Source organism: Myotis daubentonii, chromosome 17, assembly GCF_963259705.1.
Source record: "Myotis daubentonii chromosome 17, mMyoDau2.1, whole genome shotgun sequence".
NCBI classification, from domain to species: domain Eukaryota; kingdom Metazoa; phylum Chordata; class Mammalia; order Chiroptera; family Vespertilionidae; genus Myotis; species Myotis daubentonii.
Genome location: NC_081856.1, coordinates 29,055,700 through 29,071,376, shown reverse-complemented (window position 1 = coordinate 29,071,376; position 15,677 = coordinate 29,055,700). Strand labels below are relative to the sequence as shown.

The following is a 15,677-nucleotide window of genomic DNA, read 5'->3' as shown; positions in this document are numbered from 1 at the left end:
CTGAGGGCAGTGCCAATGAGCTGCTGTTTATGCTGGCTCGCTCCTCCCAACACCTCTAACACCATGATCATGTTTTTTTGTGTTTTTTTTTTTTTTTAACATTCTCACTGGATGATGATTCTGATCATGAAGACGTGTTAGGAATGCCAAGGTGTTTGATGATATCAAGATTTACCTCTTTCCTCTAATCATTCCCCTGTGGTTATTTCTGTGTGATGATTTTGATGAATCACAGATTCAAGTCTTGAGTGGTTTTAGGAAAAAGTCATGTTGGAGAAAGGATGCACGCATGTCCACCAAGGTGACAGTGTAGGAGCAGATAAACTACACTTTCCAAATGAAAAGCCCCCATCTGTATTATTTTTATTTTGTGGCTTTGAATTTCAGTTGCAGTAAATAGATAATAATAATTTAGAAACTCAAAACAGCCCTGACACTGCTCTTTCCTAGTCATTTTTATCTTATACTTTATAGAATAAAATGGGCCCACCTACTTTCTGCCCTTCTACTCCATTCCCAATTCCTCAATAATATCCAAACAATATATTATTCAACTATTATAAATATTAAGTAATATTTGTAAATCTCCATGTCTCCTCCATCATAATTTAAAAAATCTGGCTACCTCTCTCTCACCTTCTCTTATACAATGTTTCTTATAAGACTAGTTTTCATTCAGTGTTTTTACATCCTCACCTCAAAAATAATTCACTTTTGGGGGGTACATAAATATTCATAGCAACTTTGTCAATAATTGCAAAAAACAACAACAATTGGAAATAATCCAATATATCTCAACAAGTAAAGGAACAATTTTCTGTCTATCCATGCAATGGAATATTACTCAGCAATCAAAAGGAACATACTACCAAAACATGCCAGACTCTGAGTGAACCTCAAAATACTCTGCCATGTGAAAGAAGTGAAATCACAGGAGCTCATAGTGTAAACTTCCACTATTCACAACCCAGATTGTTGTTGACCCACAGATGATTCCTGTTCCTCTAGGAATTCTATAAAATTGCTCTCATTAGTCACTAATCACCTTCTGTACCAAATCATGTTAAGGTTGTGGTTTGCCTTAACTTATTTGAAATCTCTACGGCATTTGACATGACTGTCACATCTCTATTTGAAATTCATTCTCTCTCTCTCTCTCTCTCTCTCTCTCTCTCTCTCTCTCTCTCTCTCTCTCTCTCCTTCCTTTTGGCCTTTCCCATACCATTCCCAGGCTACTCTTCCTCTCCCTTCTACCTGATTGTCATCTAATCTTAATCCATTCCCTCTTTCACTCTATCATCAATCTCCTTAATAACCTCTATCACAAACACATCTTCCACTAATCCAAAATCCACCTCAGCTCAGACTTCTGTTGACCCCAGAACAACTAGGCATTTCCACATGGTTATCCCCATACACCTAAAACTTACCAGGTTCCAGGCACACTCATTTACCCCTACTTTACACCATTTTGCCTTTTCTTCTGTTTTGCTTGTCCCAAGTAATGGATTCATCAGTTTCACATTTAAGATGATACCTGGGTGCTGGAAGTCTTAATTTATAAAAACTTGGCTTTTGTTGGCGTCACGGAACAAGAGAAGGGCAAGGAGATGAGGTTGAGGATAAGTAGATCTTCTGCATCTAAGATTTCAGAGATATCTAATGTTAGCCAAACCACAACAAATTCCAAACTATAGAACTAAAAGTTCCTAAGTGAGAGGCATGTCTGATTCTGGGAAGAAAGGAAATTAAATAATTTTGAGGCTAGGAAGGTCATTCAGTGACCCCTGAAGAGACATTAGGGTGGTGGCAGGATCACGATGATGAAGAAAGCAGAGGGTAGGTGCAAAGCCTTCAGTAAATGTGGAGGAATGCCCGTGCGGTAGGTAACTGACAGTAGTGGAGGTGGGGAGACTGTAGTTCATCTGGATGGCATAAATCTTTACAGGCCAGGAGGGTGGTCTTGAATCGTTTATATCTTTTGCATTTGTTATGGCGTGTGGGAGGTCTAGTAACTCACGTAATTGGCATAGCATTCTTATTTATGAAAGCAAAAAAACAAAGTTGCAGCAGCCCCTGCGTATTTACTCTTTTGGTTTACTGATGACACTTCATCTGGGAGGTGAATCATCCTAGGATGGGATAACAAGTGTCTTGTTATCCTATGAATAGTTCACGTCTTAGGAAAAATTATTTAAGGAAATACATTATCAGCATCCTAAGCAGAAATATCTCTGGGTACCAGAGGGTCTAACTTAACTCTGGGATGACTTTCCTCTCTTGCCTTACAGGGACCAGATGGCCCTCGGGGTGAAACAGGCCCTCCAGGACCTCAGGGTCCCCCTGGACCCCAAGGACCAAGTGGTCTGTCCATTCAAGGAATACCTGTGAGTTGAGTGTAAACAGTCAGATAGGTTTTTGTTATTATCATTTCTCCATGAGTTATAAAGAATGAACGTTTGTCTTCTGTGCCTTAATTATGATCCTTCGCCCCTATCAACTCCTACCTACAAATAAGAATTGAGAAATAAGAGTAATGACTGAGAGTTCATTTGTTAGCCATTTTTTGGTTCAGTGATGATGTCTTTTACAAACACATACAAGGCTATGGAGTACATATATCCATGAGCAATTGGTCTGTAGAATAAAAACAGGGCTTGACATGTATTGCCCTTTTTCTTGTTTGACTAAGTCCTTAGCATTAACAAATGTTAAGTTATCCATTATGCATTTATAGTGATTGTGGATATATATTTATGAAAGTCTTTTACTTGCCATCTTTATCTCAATGAGCATCAAAGTACAGTACATTAAGTATGAGTTTTAGATGATAAATGGTGTACTTTTTATAGCCTCATTTCTTTTTAAAAGCTGTTTAGACCACTGAAAACAAATTTAATTCCACTCACTTATTTTCATTAAACTTACCATAGAGATCTAGATTTATAGAATTAAAACCAATCTCTGTAATTAATATTTGAAGCAAACAGATCCTTTGAAGCCATTTTAGCAGTCTCTCTGTGCACATGATATGTTCCCTAGCTAAGTTTTCTTTTCCAGGGTTATTTTCTCATTTTAGAAAGCATCAACATGCCAATGTGTGCAATTACTGCTAATAATAATAATAATAATAATAAGCATTTGTTGAGTTTTTACCAGTGTCTGTGTTTGCTTTCCCATTCTTATAAATTAGCCAAAGCAAAACAAGAATCTATATGGATAATGGCTTTAAAATCTAAACTATAAACAATATTGAAATGTCCAAAACTCCCCTCCACATATTTACTCTATGGGCTTAACCATATCGGACTGTATGTTCTGTGTTTAAACTATTATGATATATAAATATTCAGCTTACTAGGAAAGCTTACGTAAGTAGTGTAGCGTATGTGAGAAGTGAAATATGCTGTATTTGGATGTTAGTGTGAAGCAATTTTATGTTGAAAATATTAGAACAGTCCATGGAGAAAAAGAAAAGACAAAGTATTGACCAGTGTGAACTTAACCCTATGTACTTTTTGGATATTCAGGGAATGCCAGGTGAAAAAGGGGAGAAAGGAGAGACGGGCCTGCCTGGTCTACAGGTATTATTTCTGTTCTTTTTAGTCTATTGCTCTTAGCTCTAGACTAGAGCTAATGGTGGTGGGGGGTGGGGGGGTGCGTTGGGGAGAGAGTATAGTTCTGAAGTTAGCTGGAATCTTGGCAATAAGTGGTTTCTATTTTAAAGATGGTTGGTCTGTATTCATTTACCTTATGCCCCCTCTAAGGGTCGTACTGATGGTCTCAGGGTGAGTCCTGGTGGGGGGCATTCCTTTTCTGGGTTCTGAATGGTCAGTCACAAAGATCTCACCTATTAGGTTTAGGGGGAGGCCTTAGTCTGTTTCAGGGGAGCTTGGTGAGAGGGTAGCTGGTTTCCATGAATCTGACTCTTATCTTGTCCTTGTTCTATATAGGGCATCCCAGGAGGCATTGGCTCACCAGGACGTGATGGCTCTCCAGGCCAGAGGGTAAGGACTTACCCAAGGTTGGTTGTTAGCACAGTAGATTCCTCACCAAGTCACCTTACGCTTCTGGCAGGTTTCTATGCAATGCAGTCTATCAAACCAGGTTTTTTTCTTTTCTTTTCCCTCCTGTCTATTTACAGTCTATCTATCCTGCACCTACTTCCCTTCACTGACATCTTCTATGTCTATTACTTTCATTAAAATCTGGGAATTTTCATCAAACCTTCCCAAATTAGCATCACCACTTTCTGAAGGTTCTCATAACCTGAATACACTTTGTACTGAATTGTATGTATTGGTTGAGCAGATTTTCCAATTTTTTCTAATTCTCACGGCATAAACCTAAAGAAAATGAAGAATCATGAATCAAAATTTAAATATAATGATGATCTGCAGTACTCTCCTTTTATTTAATGTATGTCAATTATATTTTAACTTGTTGAAGTGGATAGCAGTTAAAGAAATTGTAAGGATGGTTAGAAGAGGGAGGAGATAACATTTAGTGTTCATCAGCATCTTCACCGAGCCAGGTTTGAGGTTCTTGTCCTCAAAGATTTTGCAGCTTAGCGGGAGGAGCTATAATAATGCTATGAAAGGGTATTTACAGAGCCCCATGGGAATACAAAGGATAGATAACTATTCCAGACTTCAAGGGTTGGGAAGAGCTTCCCAGAGGAGGCTGAGTATGAACTAAGAGATAGAAACTAGCCAGGTGCATGAAGAAAGGAAAGCTAGAGCAAGCAGAGGAAAATGGCATATACAAAGCAGGGGAGATGAACAGTGTGGGCACTTCCAATATTGCACATGGGTCAGTATGGCTGGAGATCAGAGTGCAGGGTGTGTGTGTGTGTGTGTGTGTGTGTGTGTGTGTGTGTGTGTATGCCACACACATGTGCACATATACTTAGAAGTGGGGAAATTGTCCGAAAATGAAGCTGGTGAGGTAAATACATATTCACTTAAATCATCTATTTTCTTTCAGAGTAAGGATTTGGGGGTTTAACAGGAAGGCAATAGGAAGTCTGAATTTTCAGCAAGGGAGAGAGAGACTGGTCTTCCCTAAACAATCACTGATTTAGACATGTAGGCAGCTCCACGGTTTTGCTCAAAACTAAATTATATGGAGTTGCAGCCACTTAGGTCCAATCCAATGGACAGACAATATGTTGGCATTCAGTGGTGTCTTTGGTATAACTTACGCATTAGGTTAAAAAACAATTGGCTAGAAGACTCACTTCTCTACTCAAACAAGGCTTGCTTGAGTACTTTCAGCTCAGGATACCTGTTCTACTCAAGAATAAGAACATTGCTTTTTCTATAGAAAGCTAGGTGTGGGACCTTAAATTTTTCCATGTTCTTTTTTCCCCTCCACCAAACTTTCATTTGCTTAAAAACCCAGTTTAGTTTCTGTCCATCAAATGGAATTACTCAGTCTGCAAAACAGGGCCAGGTGGATGTATCTAAAGGAGGCATTCTCTGAAAGTTAGATTTATGTAGGTTTCTTGTACATGTGGAAGGCGTGTCTAGCGTATTTATATGTTTTGGCAAAGGGCTTAGGCTAAGATCCTGTGTGGTTACCCACCTAGATTCTTTCATGATTCCCGAAGTTCTGAAAATGGCAATTTCACTGATTTGGTTCAGTGAATTGACTTGATTTATCCATGTCTAGAGTCCAATGTTGGCAAAGAACTCCCAATTCAAACATATTGGATTCATGTTGGGATCGTTTGGTTTTGGAATTCTTTTTTTTAAAAAAAACCAATATACCAACACAGACTTTTTGTAAATATTTTGCTATTCCTCCAAACATGTTTTCTTTTCTAAGATTAAAATCTTAGAGCTGTAATTAAGTGATAAGATATCTGTATATGGATTTTATTTTCCTCTCTCCCTCAAGTTAAAGGGAAAACGTTCAGGATATGTCCAATTCCTACTTTGAAAAATTCTTAAATTGGTATGAACTTGCTTTTTAAGACTGGTTTCAGAGGAAACTCATTCTTTATGGGGTAGGTTAAAAATGAAAAAAGATTTTGGGAATACTGTGACAGTTGTTTCAAAAAAGATATTTGAGGGCAATGAATTTCCAGTGTACAACTCGAAGGGGTGCCATTCACAGAGAGCAAAACATGATGGTGTCCCTTGGAATTATGTAATGTCACTGCCCTGTTTGCAGAAAGGAGTGGGTATATATTTTAACATCTAATATCTTATTTAATAAAAAGATTCATTGAGCACATATTTTAATTGAGCATGTGCTATGTCCCATGGACTATGCTCAATCAAGAATCGTGTCCATTAATGCCTCCAGAGGGGAAGGACCCAAAGTGAGAAACTTTCTATATCTAAGGAGGCACTTCATAGACCCGGAGGAAATGGAAGGATGAGGTAGTGTCAAGGGCATGACTCTTCCCGTAGCTAGGAAAATTGTCTTTCTCAGAGAGAGTCGAGAAGGAAGAGAAGTGGGTAAAAACAAAGTTATTTAGTTGGCTCTGATGTGTTTAGTCAGATAACCTTTTAAGAAAAGTAAAAGGTTTTAAACAATTGAGTAGCTATTTAGCAGGACTGTAAATTCAAGATTTTAGGAAGTCCCAGACCAATTGACATGGTTGTAGGGACAGATCCAGGACTTTGAAGACCAGGGCTTTCTGGGACAGCAGGAGTGCCCAGGGGTCTGTGGTTAGGCAGGAGGAGTGGGGGGCTGTTGAAAGAGCCCTAGGACAAACACTGATGATTATTGCTGCTCTTCCTTGGGCCATCCTAAAAGGCAAACCTGCAATTGGGAAATAATAATGACAATAATCACAATTACAAGCGTGGCACAGAACAGACAGGGCAAACCCAGTACACGATGAGACTAACTGCTAACATGCCTGGGAAGCCACTCCCAGGGAGCTGCCCAGTTCGGCTCAGTGTCCAGGGAATCAGGAAGCAGAGATATTTTGTTTTTTCATCACTGTAAGCGCTTCAATGACTTAACAGTTACTGCGACTTCATTTCCTCTGATTTTGAATGAAGGCACAGAAGGAGGAAGCTGGAATAAATGTGTGTGATGCTGTCCAGTCAGTGCTCCTAGCTCCTTGGAGAGTCTCAGGGGGTCAGTGAGCGAGGTGTGCTGTAGGAGTGGTGGGTGATTCCTTACTGCACATTCTTCTTTCTTTTAAATCTTTGTCTTCTCATATGGATTGTTAAGAACTCATAGCCCAAAGCTAGTACCATCACATTTACTGTGAGATTAGAGAAAGGTTAGCACCTCTTTCCTGGACCCGGTGCCAGTGTTACCCCTTGACTTAGTCTGGAAGGAGGGAGAGCTTAACAAAGAATAAAAAGGAGAAGATTAAACACCTCCCCTTTAAACAGGGAACTTGTTTTCTAGTGTTTCTAGCTTAGTCTGGCTTTTCCCAAGGGGGATCTCTGACTCCTCGAGGAGGCAGCTCATATTCCATCCTGGCCCTGAGGCCACAGAGCAAGTCCAGCCAAAGTTGGACTTCTTCTCTGAACACATCTCAGCCTCTTGCTGGGGAGGCGATAGAGCACAATTCAGGGCCACACTCTATACAGCGACAGTGCAAATGCAGTGTTAACAGCTGAATGCAGTTAGGCATCCAGCTTTCACGGGGAGCCTTTCCAACCACCAGCATTCTTGTCTCATTTTTCTTTTCCGCTGTAGATCTCGCCACCTGCCTCTTCCCCCTCCCTCCTCTTTTCTGGGTGTCTGTGACTCCAGGGTACACCCTGTGACCTCGAGCTTCTCTGTTGTAGGGTGGATTTCTCAGCCTTCGCTCTAGACATTCTGGCGATTCTTAGAGAAACTAAGAGCAGGCAAGACATAGATTATAAGCCTAAGAACTGAGAGAAAGAACTGAAAAAGAAAGAAAAGAAAAAAGCAACCTCTTTTGTAGTTCTGAGTCTCACTTACATCCAAGACCACCAGCTTTCAGTCAGCATTCCCAATAGAAGCTTTAAGCATTATTTTCATTTTCAATTCATAATGTGGTTATAGAAAAAGTCAGAGAGACAAGAAATAAAAATGAGAAGGAGATATATAGTTTATGGCACCTGGAAGATAGTCATTCCTCTGTGATAAAAAGGGTATTCATTTTTAAATTCCAAATAAACTTCATTTAAATTGCTTCCTTCCCCCAGGTTTCTGCTCCCTGTATTTCCATGCCCTTGCCATAACCACAGCCTTTCTTTCTAATCTATAAAGATGAAATGCTGTCTTTAAAAAAAACCCTGCATATGGATTCTGCAAAATCTGTGAGGTTATGAAAAGCAGGACTGCCCAGTGGTGAATATCCTAGACTTATACTGTTAACCAGACCTGAGTTTGAACCCTAACCATAAGACATTGAGCCAGTTACTTTATATTTCCAACCCTCACTTTCTTCATCTGTGAAGTGGAAAAAATAATATTTGACTCCATAGAGTCGTTATGGGGATTCATTCATATAAAGAATTTCTATATAAAAATTCAATATTTGCTGATATTAGTACTAACTCTTTTCAATGTAACCCTAATGAGTCAGGACAGGGTAATATTTTATAATGCCTGTTCTTCACATATTAAGATGCCTCAAACGATTTTAAGAACTATTTTTAAAAATCTAAAGGAACTCTGTCCGGTTTGGCTCAGTGGATAGAGCGTTGGCCTGTGGACTGAAAGGTCCCAGGTTCGATTCCGGTCAAGGGCATGTACCTTGGTTGCAGGTATATCCCCAGTGGGAGGTGTGCAGGAGGCAGCTGATCGGTGTCTCTCCCTCATTGATGTTTCTAACTCTCTATCCCTCTTCCTTCCTCTCTGTAAAAAATCAGTAAAATATATTTTTAAAAAAATCTAAAGGAAAAACAAGTAGTTTATTGTTGGTGTTGAATTTTCTTGGATTTTACATTGAAAAGACACTTGGAACATACTTCCTTTTATGTGGGTTTGATGTATACAAGGGCCATTTTTGTGATGACTGTCCCATTTCATCCAAGTCAGTTGGGTTTAAAATGTACTCAAGAAATTGAACTTGAGTCAACTATCTGGATTTAATTCCTGTTATAAATGTTAAACAGTGACAAGAGAGTCATCTAAAGAATATTTTGTTAACTGCTAAGATTCATAATCACCCCCATGAGTATCTTCCTCCATCAGAAGTTGAAATGTAACATACCACCACAAAGCTAATGGAGAAAATGATTTGATTTTCTATTTCGTGGGTCTAGATGGAATTTTACAAAACCGCAGGAGAGCCTCCTTACAGTCAGCCACAGTGTTAATAATAAGTGCAATTGGGATTTGAAAAATTATTTGAGTAAAAATAGCAGCAACCACTATCATTCATTACCGACAAAATGCAGGTGCTTTACAAATGTTATGTTCTCTGTTCCTCAGAATAACCTCAAATGCTAGACACTGTTACCCCATTTTACAGACAAATTGCAAGCCCCCAAAATGGAAGTATTAGAACAATGCCACACAGCTAATAAGTGTTAGAGCCAGGATTATAACCCATCTCCTCAGCTCCAACCCTGCACGCTGTCCTTCCATGGAATTATGTCAACAAAGATCACTGTGGGATTTTCTGAATTTAGAAAAGTCTTCCACAAAGAAGTTTAATAAGCAGAACCCCATCGCTGAAGATAGCTCACCCAGCATTTTGGGGCAGAAGGACTCCAGTTTGGGTTACTTTCTTGGTAAAGTAGAAGTTGATATTTCACCTCTAAGAATGTATTTCTTTCATTATGTTAAACCTTTACTTGGATAGTGGCACATCTGGGGGGAGAACATTACTTAGGAGGTTATGTTATTACAGGCTGTAACGATACTCCTGTTGGGGCACAGGATACAAATAATACGTGCCTTGCACTCTGGTTCTGATGCCATTCTTCAGGGTCAGGCCAGATACTGTTAAATAAAACAGTAGTTTCACAGCTTAAGCGATCATGTTGTTGTTTTGTGGTTTGCTTTTTCTTTTTTTAAAATATAAAGATTACTGGGTTTCAACCTCAGAGATTCAGATTCAAAAGGTCTTAGGCATTACCTAGAAATGTATAATTCTAAAAAGCTTAATGATTCTGATAGTCAGCTAAGTTTTGGAATCACTGGATAGTATATTATATTAGGCCTGTTATTGTAGATGTTAAAATGATTTCTTAGGTATAATATTGCTGGTGTTTCTTGTTTTAACTTACTGAAGTCACCATTGCAGGTTACTCTTTATACATTTAAATTATATATGTAATATATACATATATGTACATATTAAAATAGTGTTGTGTATATAGAAATATTTGTAAACAGATAATATATAAAAATCTAAGTAGATTATATATATATATATATATATATATATATATATATATACACATATTTACACATATACATAAATTTGTGTGTGTGTATCACTGAAGGTTCCCCAGTGTGACTCAACATGATATCTGTCACACATAAGGATTGATCTTGGGTCTCTAGCTGGACCAGTGTTTACAGAGTCTGTGGCTTTTTGCTGCTTGGCCTCTTAATCTGGTGGTTGGTCTTAATCCTTTGCTGCAAGTAGCAGCCTTATTTCTCATGGCTGACTGCCACATAGTCTCTCCACTGTCGCTCACAGCAGTCCAGAGCCATGCCGCAGGGCTGAAATTGTGCATCAGGAGTTTCTACCAGTATTTCTTTAGCCGTCTCTGCTTAAGTTTCGTTTGTTTCAACAAGCTCATCAAATGCCAGCTGTTTACAGACCCCACTCGACCTGAGAGTGTAGCTTCAGTCTACAGACCTTAACGATTGGTGTTCCAGAATCTTCAGGTTAGTTTCCATGGCTCACCATCGTGAGCTTCAAAGCAGGCATGAATGGCGAATAAGTCACTGGATCTGAGAGCTCTTTCTAGTAGCTACATAAACACAAATATTCTAGCTTCTGACTTTAATTTCAGTTACAATACTATTTGCAGGCACATCGGTTTCATTCTTTAGACACCATAGGTATACTACATAGAAACTAGAAACTTTTTAAGAGCCTACAATAAATGATTATGGCCAGGAGAAGTATATGTATTTGCTCTAAAATATGGAAAAGAAAACTGAAAGGTGGAAATTTATAAATGTATAATTACATGTCTATAAAGTGGTATGCTTTGCCAATTTCAGCCATAGTTAAATTTAGCATTTGTTTGATAATTAGTGATTTTGAACACAAATTTTAGGTTAGATTTCCTTTTGCTGATGAATTATTGCCAACCATAACTTAATAAGTTGGTCATAGCCAAATCTCTTCAAAAACAAATTGTAAAAATCCTTTCAAGTTTTTATAGCAAAAATATTTTCAATGTGGGTGGTGGGTACATATTAATATTTTGAGATGGGAATCCCAAAAAAGAGAAATGCCTGGGGCTATTCATGTTATAAAACATCCCTATTTGTGGGTGGCTCATTTCATGCCCTTTAAAAAATATATTTGTCAGTTTAAGTAAATTCCCACATTATGCTTATCATTTAATCACTTATTCCTTAATATTCATTCTTTATTGTTAATTAAGGGTTTCTGCTTTTTAAAAGTGTTTAATCCACAAACACACTTCTCAGACTGCCCCTACCCCCTGATATAAAATGGATAATTTATAGATATAGAAATGTTTTGGGAAATGCAAACACATTTTTAACTTATAGGGTTGGAGACTGTCCAGTGAGCTTTAACTTAAACTGAATCATGAAGCTAGAATGTGCCTACTGTTTTGCCCTATGAAGTGTAGACATTTTATAACAGTTTTTGGTTTTCTATTAAAAAACGGTTGGTATTGTTGCTCACCCTGAGGTGAGGAGATGATAAAATGAACCTGAGCCCCTGCCTCAGTGCTGACTGGCTTGACAGGATGGGCTGTAACACAGGTACTTGGGCAGGGAGACTAAAGCAGTGGCTGACCATCCTGGGTCCCTTGACTTAAACGCCACCTCTCCTATGAAATCATCCTTGGATCCCACACCTGGATTAGGTGCTCTTCCTACACGTTCCCAAGGAACTCTCTCCTAGTTCCATCATCATAGCACGTTGTTATTTTCTTTCAATTGTTGACTTTTCTCAACATTATAAACTCCTTTGAAAGAGACCCTCTTTTTCAATCATGTCTACCCTTGACCTACAGAGTGCCCAGCACACAAGAGCTCTGCAAATATTTTTAAAATATGTCTTTATTGATTTTTGAGTGAGAGATAAAGGGGAAGGGAGAGAGCGAAACATCGATGATGAGAGAACCATTGCTCAACTGCCTCCTGTACACCCCATACTCGGGGTTTAGCCTCCAACCTGGGCATGTGCCCTGACCAAGAGTGGAACCATTGATCTCTTGGTGCATGGGGCAACACTCAATCAACTGAACCACACCGGCCAAGGCTGCAAATATTTTTAATCATGTGGCAAATGTGAGGCTTACAAGTAAAAGTCTTTCAAAGGTAAATTTACTAGTGTGATTCAAAAGTTAAAAAATAAAACTATTTTTTTATATTGTGAACTTTTCTATTTTCTAGGGTTAGGAACACATTTGTGGGGGAAATGACTTTGTGTTTTTAAAACGGTATTAAACGTAAGATACTTGCAGTTATAATAATGTGTAAAAAATACATTTTAATTTGGGATTGAGGAAAATAGATAACTCATGGTAGATAGTCTTAAGGATACCTTTATTCTTTAATTATTATGTCGAAAAATACTCAATTTATTACAACAGTCCATATAAAAAAGTGCTAGAGTAACATGCATTGAAATTGATACTGATCAGATCCCCTCACCTGGGAGGTCTACTGTGGGAGGCCTCGCTGCTGTGGATGTTGACTCCTAACCACTCACAGTTGCCTCTTCTACAGAGAATTGCCCTTGGAAATGCCGCCTTGGTCCCTGTCAATGACTAACTGATGTGGGTATATAAAACCTTACCCGGGGTCAACTCTGACATGTAATCCACACTCCAGAACTCCCATGGGACCTGGCTGAGGCCAACTGTCAGCTAAATCCAATTCTGACCTAACCTCATCCCCTGCCCTCTCCTGCCTCCATCACTACCTGAAAGGTGTCTTCCAAGAACACTCCCTCTATAAATCAAAGGCACAACGCCCAGGTCTCCTTCCGGGACATGACTCCTAAGATATTCACTGAAAGGAAATTTCAGCCTCTGGGGGTAGATGACGTCCTGCTTGCGGGGCATTCATGAACCAAGGGCTGACATTGGCCTGTCCCTCTGCCTTATACATCTTCAGATTAATTATACCTGAGATTAATATTTATTTATTCAACATGATAATCAGAGCACATCTTCAAAAACAATTTTATTCAAATTAAACATTGTAGTAGTACCTATTTTGTGCCAGCAATGTGCTAGGAAGGTGTTAGGAATAGAACAATGATTAAAACATAATTTTGGCCCCCAAAAAAGAGAGGGAGGAAGAAATGTCAGTTTATGTAGGAGAGCAGAGTGAGCAAACACATCTTTGGCTTGATCACTACAGCACTAGCCACTCGGCCAAATTTAGCTTCATCATCTTCCCTTCAGATGATCACACACATGGTGTCTATAAATCACATGATTTTGAAACTGTTCACTGGAGTATCCGTGGCCCCACCATGGAGGACGCACCAACAGGTCCTTGCTTTTTAAACTCCTTCCGCAGGATTGGGAGCAGGGAGTAAATGTGTTATTTCCTGCTGGTCTTCTCTGCTTTTAGGAAAATGTGCCCTGGTTGGCATGCCTCTGTGAATTAAACTGTCCTCCTGCCCTCCCGCTTGTTTTTTAGATTTTTTTCCCTCTGGACACAGCCTGGGAGAAAGTCAGGGCAGACTTCCTGCCAGGCTACAGTCTTGATGTGGGGCAGTTGTGCTGGCTGTGGGCCGGGGCCGTGTGTGGGCTTGCACATGGCTGCACGCTCGTTCTCCATCCAGAGCTGGAAGAGTCTTAACGCAGGAAGCAAAAGCTGTCCTTTTAAAAATGTCTTCTTAAATTATTGAATATGTGCACAGAGTCCATTTTTTTCCTTATGTGAACTTCACCTAGGAAATAAGAGTAGATTTCTTAAAAATCCTTTTTTTATGGTAGGATCTCCTAACCTCTCTTTGTCCCAAGTTTTCTCACATATGAGGGAGTTGGGCTGGATGAGTTCTAGGGTCCTGTTCGTCTCTCACATATTCTGATTTTTTTTATGCCTTTCTTCTTGAACATGGTATATTCTGTCCCATGTAAAATAGTTTATTCTAACCCATGTCAGTATTTTTTTAAATATATTTTATTGATTTTTTTACAGAGAGGACGGGAGAGGGACAGAGAGTCAGAAACATAGATGAGAGAGAAACATCGATCAGCTGCCTCCTGCACACCCCACACTGGGGATGTGCACACAACCACAGTACATGTCCTTGACCGGAATCGAACCTGGGACCCTTCAGTCCACAGGCCGACGCTCTATCCACTGAGCCAAACCGGTTAGGGCTCAGTATTAATTTTTGTTGTCTAGCTAGCAGTCCCAAGGAAGGGTGTGTGTGTGTGTGTGTGTGTGTGTGTGTGTGTGTGTGTGTGTGTAACTTTTCTGTACCCAGTTTATCACTGCAGCTTTCTGACTTAATATATTTGACTAACCACAGTGAAAGAAGTAGTAGTGAAACAGCAACACTAGCTTGTGTATTAGTATAGAATAGCAACTATAAGACAAGCCTAAAAGCTCAACCCTAAATTAAAATGGTTTAGTGCAATAAAATAAAGTCTATTGTTTGTTCATTATCCATTGCTGTCAATGGGATAGGCAAAGTCTGGTCTCTGCTCCATATAGTCATTTAGGCACTCAGGGTCTTTTCCTCTTGGGACATTCTCATCTTTAACATGTGGCCTCTGACATTGCTACAGAAGGAGAAAAGGAGTGAAGATTGCCCACGGGAAATTTTTATGAGCCAGAACTGGAACTGGCTCCCTTCCATAGGCCAGAACTCAGCGCTGTGGCTCCAACATAATTGGTGGAGCAGGAGGCTTGGAAATGTAGCCTCTTCATATGCCCAAGCAGAAAGGAAAACCACGCATGTCAGTGAGCTCTAGAATCTTCTGTCTTATCTGGTTTTAGGACTCAGTAGCACTCAAGCTTGAGTGCATGATGAAAGGGTCTTGCTGACCAATGCCTTTCCTGCACTCTAATCCAACACCCTCTTCTGCTGCCTCTCACACCCTGTCTCCCAACTCAGACACCATTTCCTTTCCTCCAGCTTCCTCTTTACTCCCTTTCATTTGATGCCTTGAGGTAGGAAGGAATACTGTGAACTTGGATGGGGAGCCCTAAGCAGGTGGATTTTCATGAGCAAGATAAGTAGAAAGAAGAGCTCACTGTGAGAGTGGCACACATTTTAGAAAGAGAATTAGGAGAGGTCAACAAGGAAGCTGGGAGAGGTTGGTTTGGGTTGGTTCAAGATGGGAATGGATTTCTCCAATAGGATAAAATCCCACGATGAAAAGTCCATTTCTCTATGTAGTATAAGGTGATGTTTTGGACACAATTTTATGAGCCTATTATAAAAATTAGATAGAAGATTCTCTCTCATGTTTTTAACTACATTGGAAGGACCAGCATCCACAACTGAGAACTATAGCCATGGAAAAGTAAGTCATTCCAGCTGTTAATTTTTTTAACGCACATAAAAATAACACACATACACATGCTCACTATTT

General features: G+C 39.5%; 1 protein-coding gene across 4 annotated transcripts in view; it reads left to right on the top strand.

Moving 5' to 3' along the window:
• The window catches only part of COL14A1 (collagen type XIV alpha 1 chain), a 178,020-nt gene that overhangs the window by 127,415 nt on the left and 34,928 nt on the right, over positions 1–15,677 (top strand). For all 4 annotated transcript variants that reach the window (XM_059671813.1, XM_059671814.1, XM_059671812.1 and 1 more), the window contains exons 38-40: positions 2,292–2,387; positions 3,531–3,584; positions 3,954–4,007. In XM_059671813.1, coding sequence (XP_059527796.1) covers positions 2,292–2,387; positions 3,531–3,584; positions 3,954–4,007 — 204 coding nt within the window. The remainder of the gene's footprint in view (positions 1–2,291; positions 2,388–3,530; positions 3,585–3,953; positions 4,008–15,677) is intronic.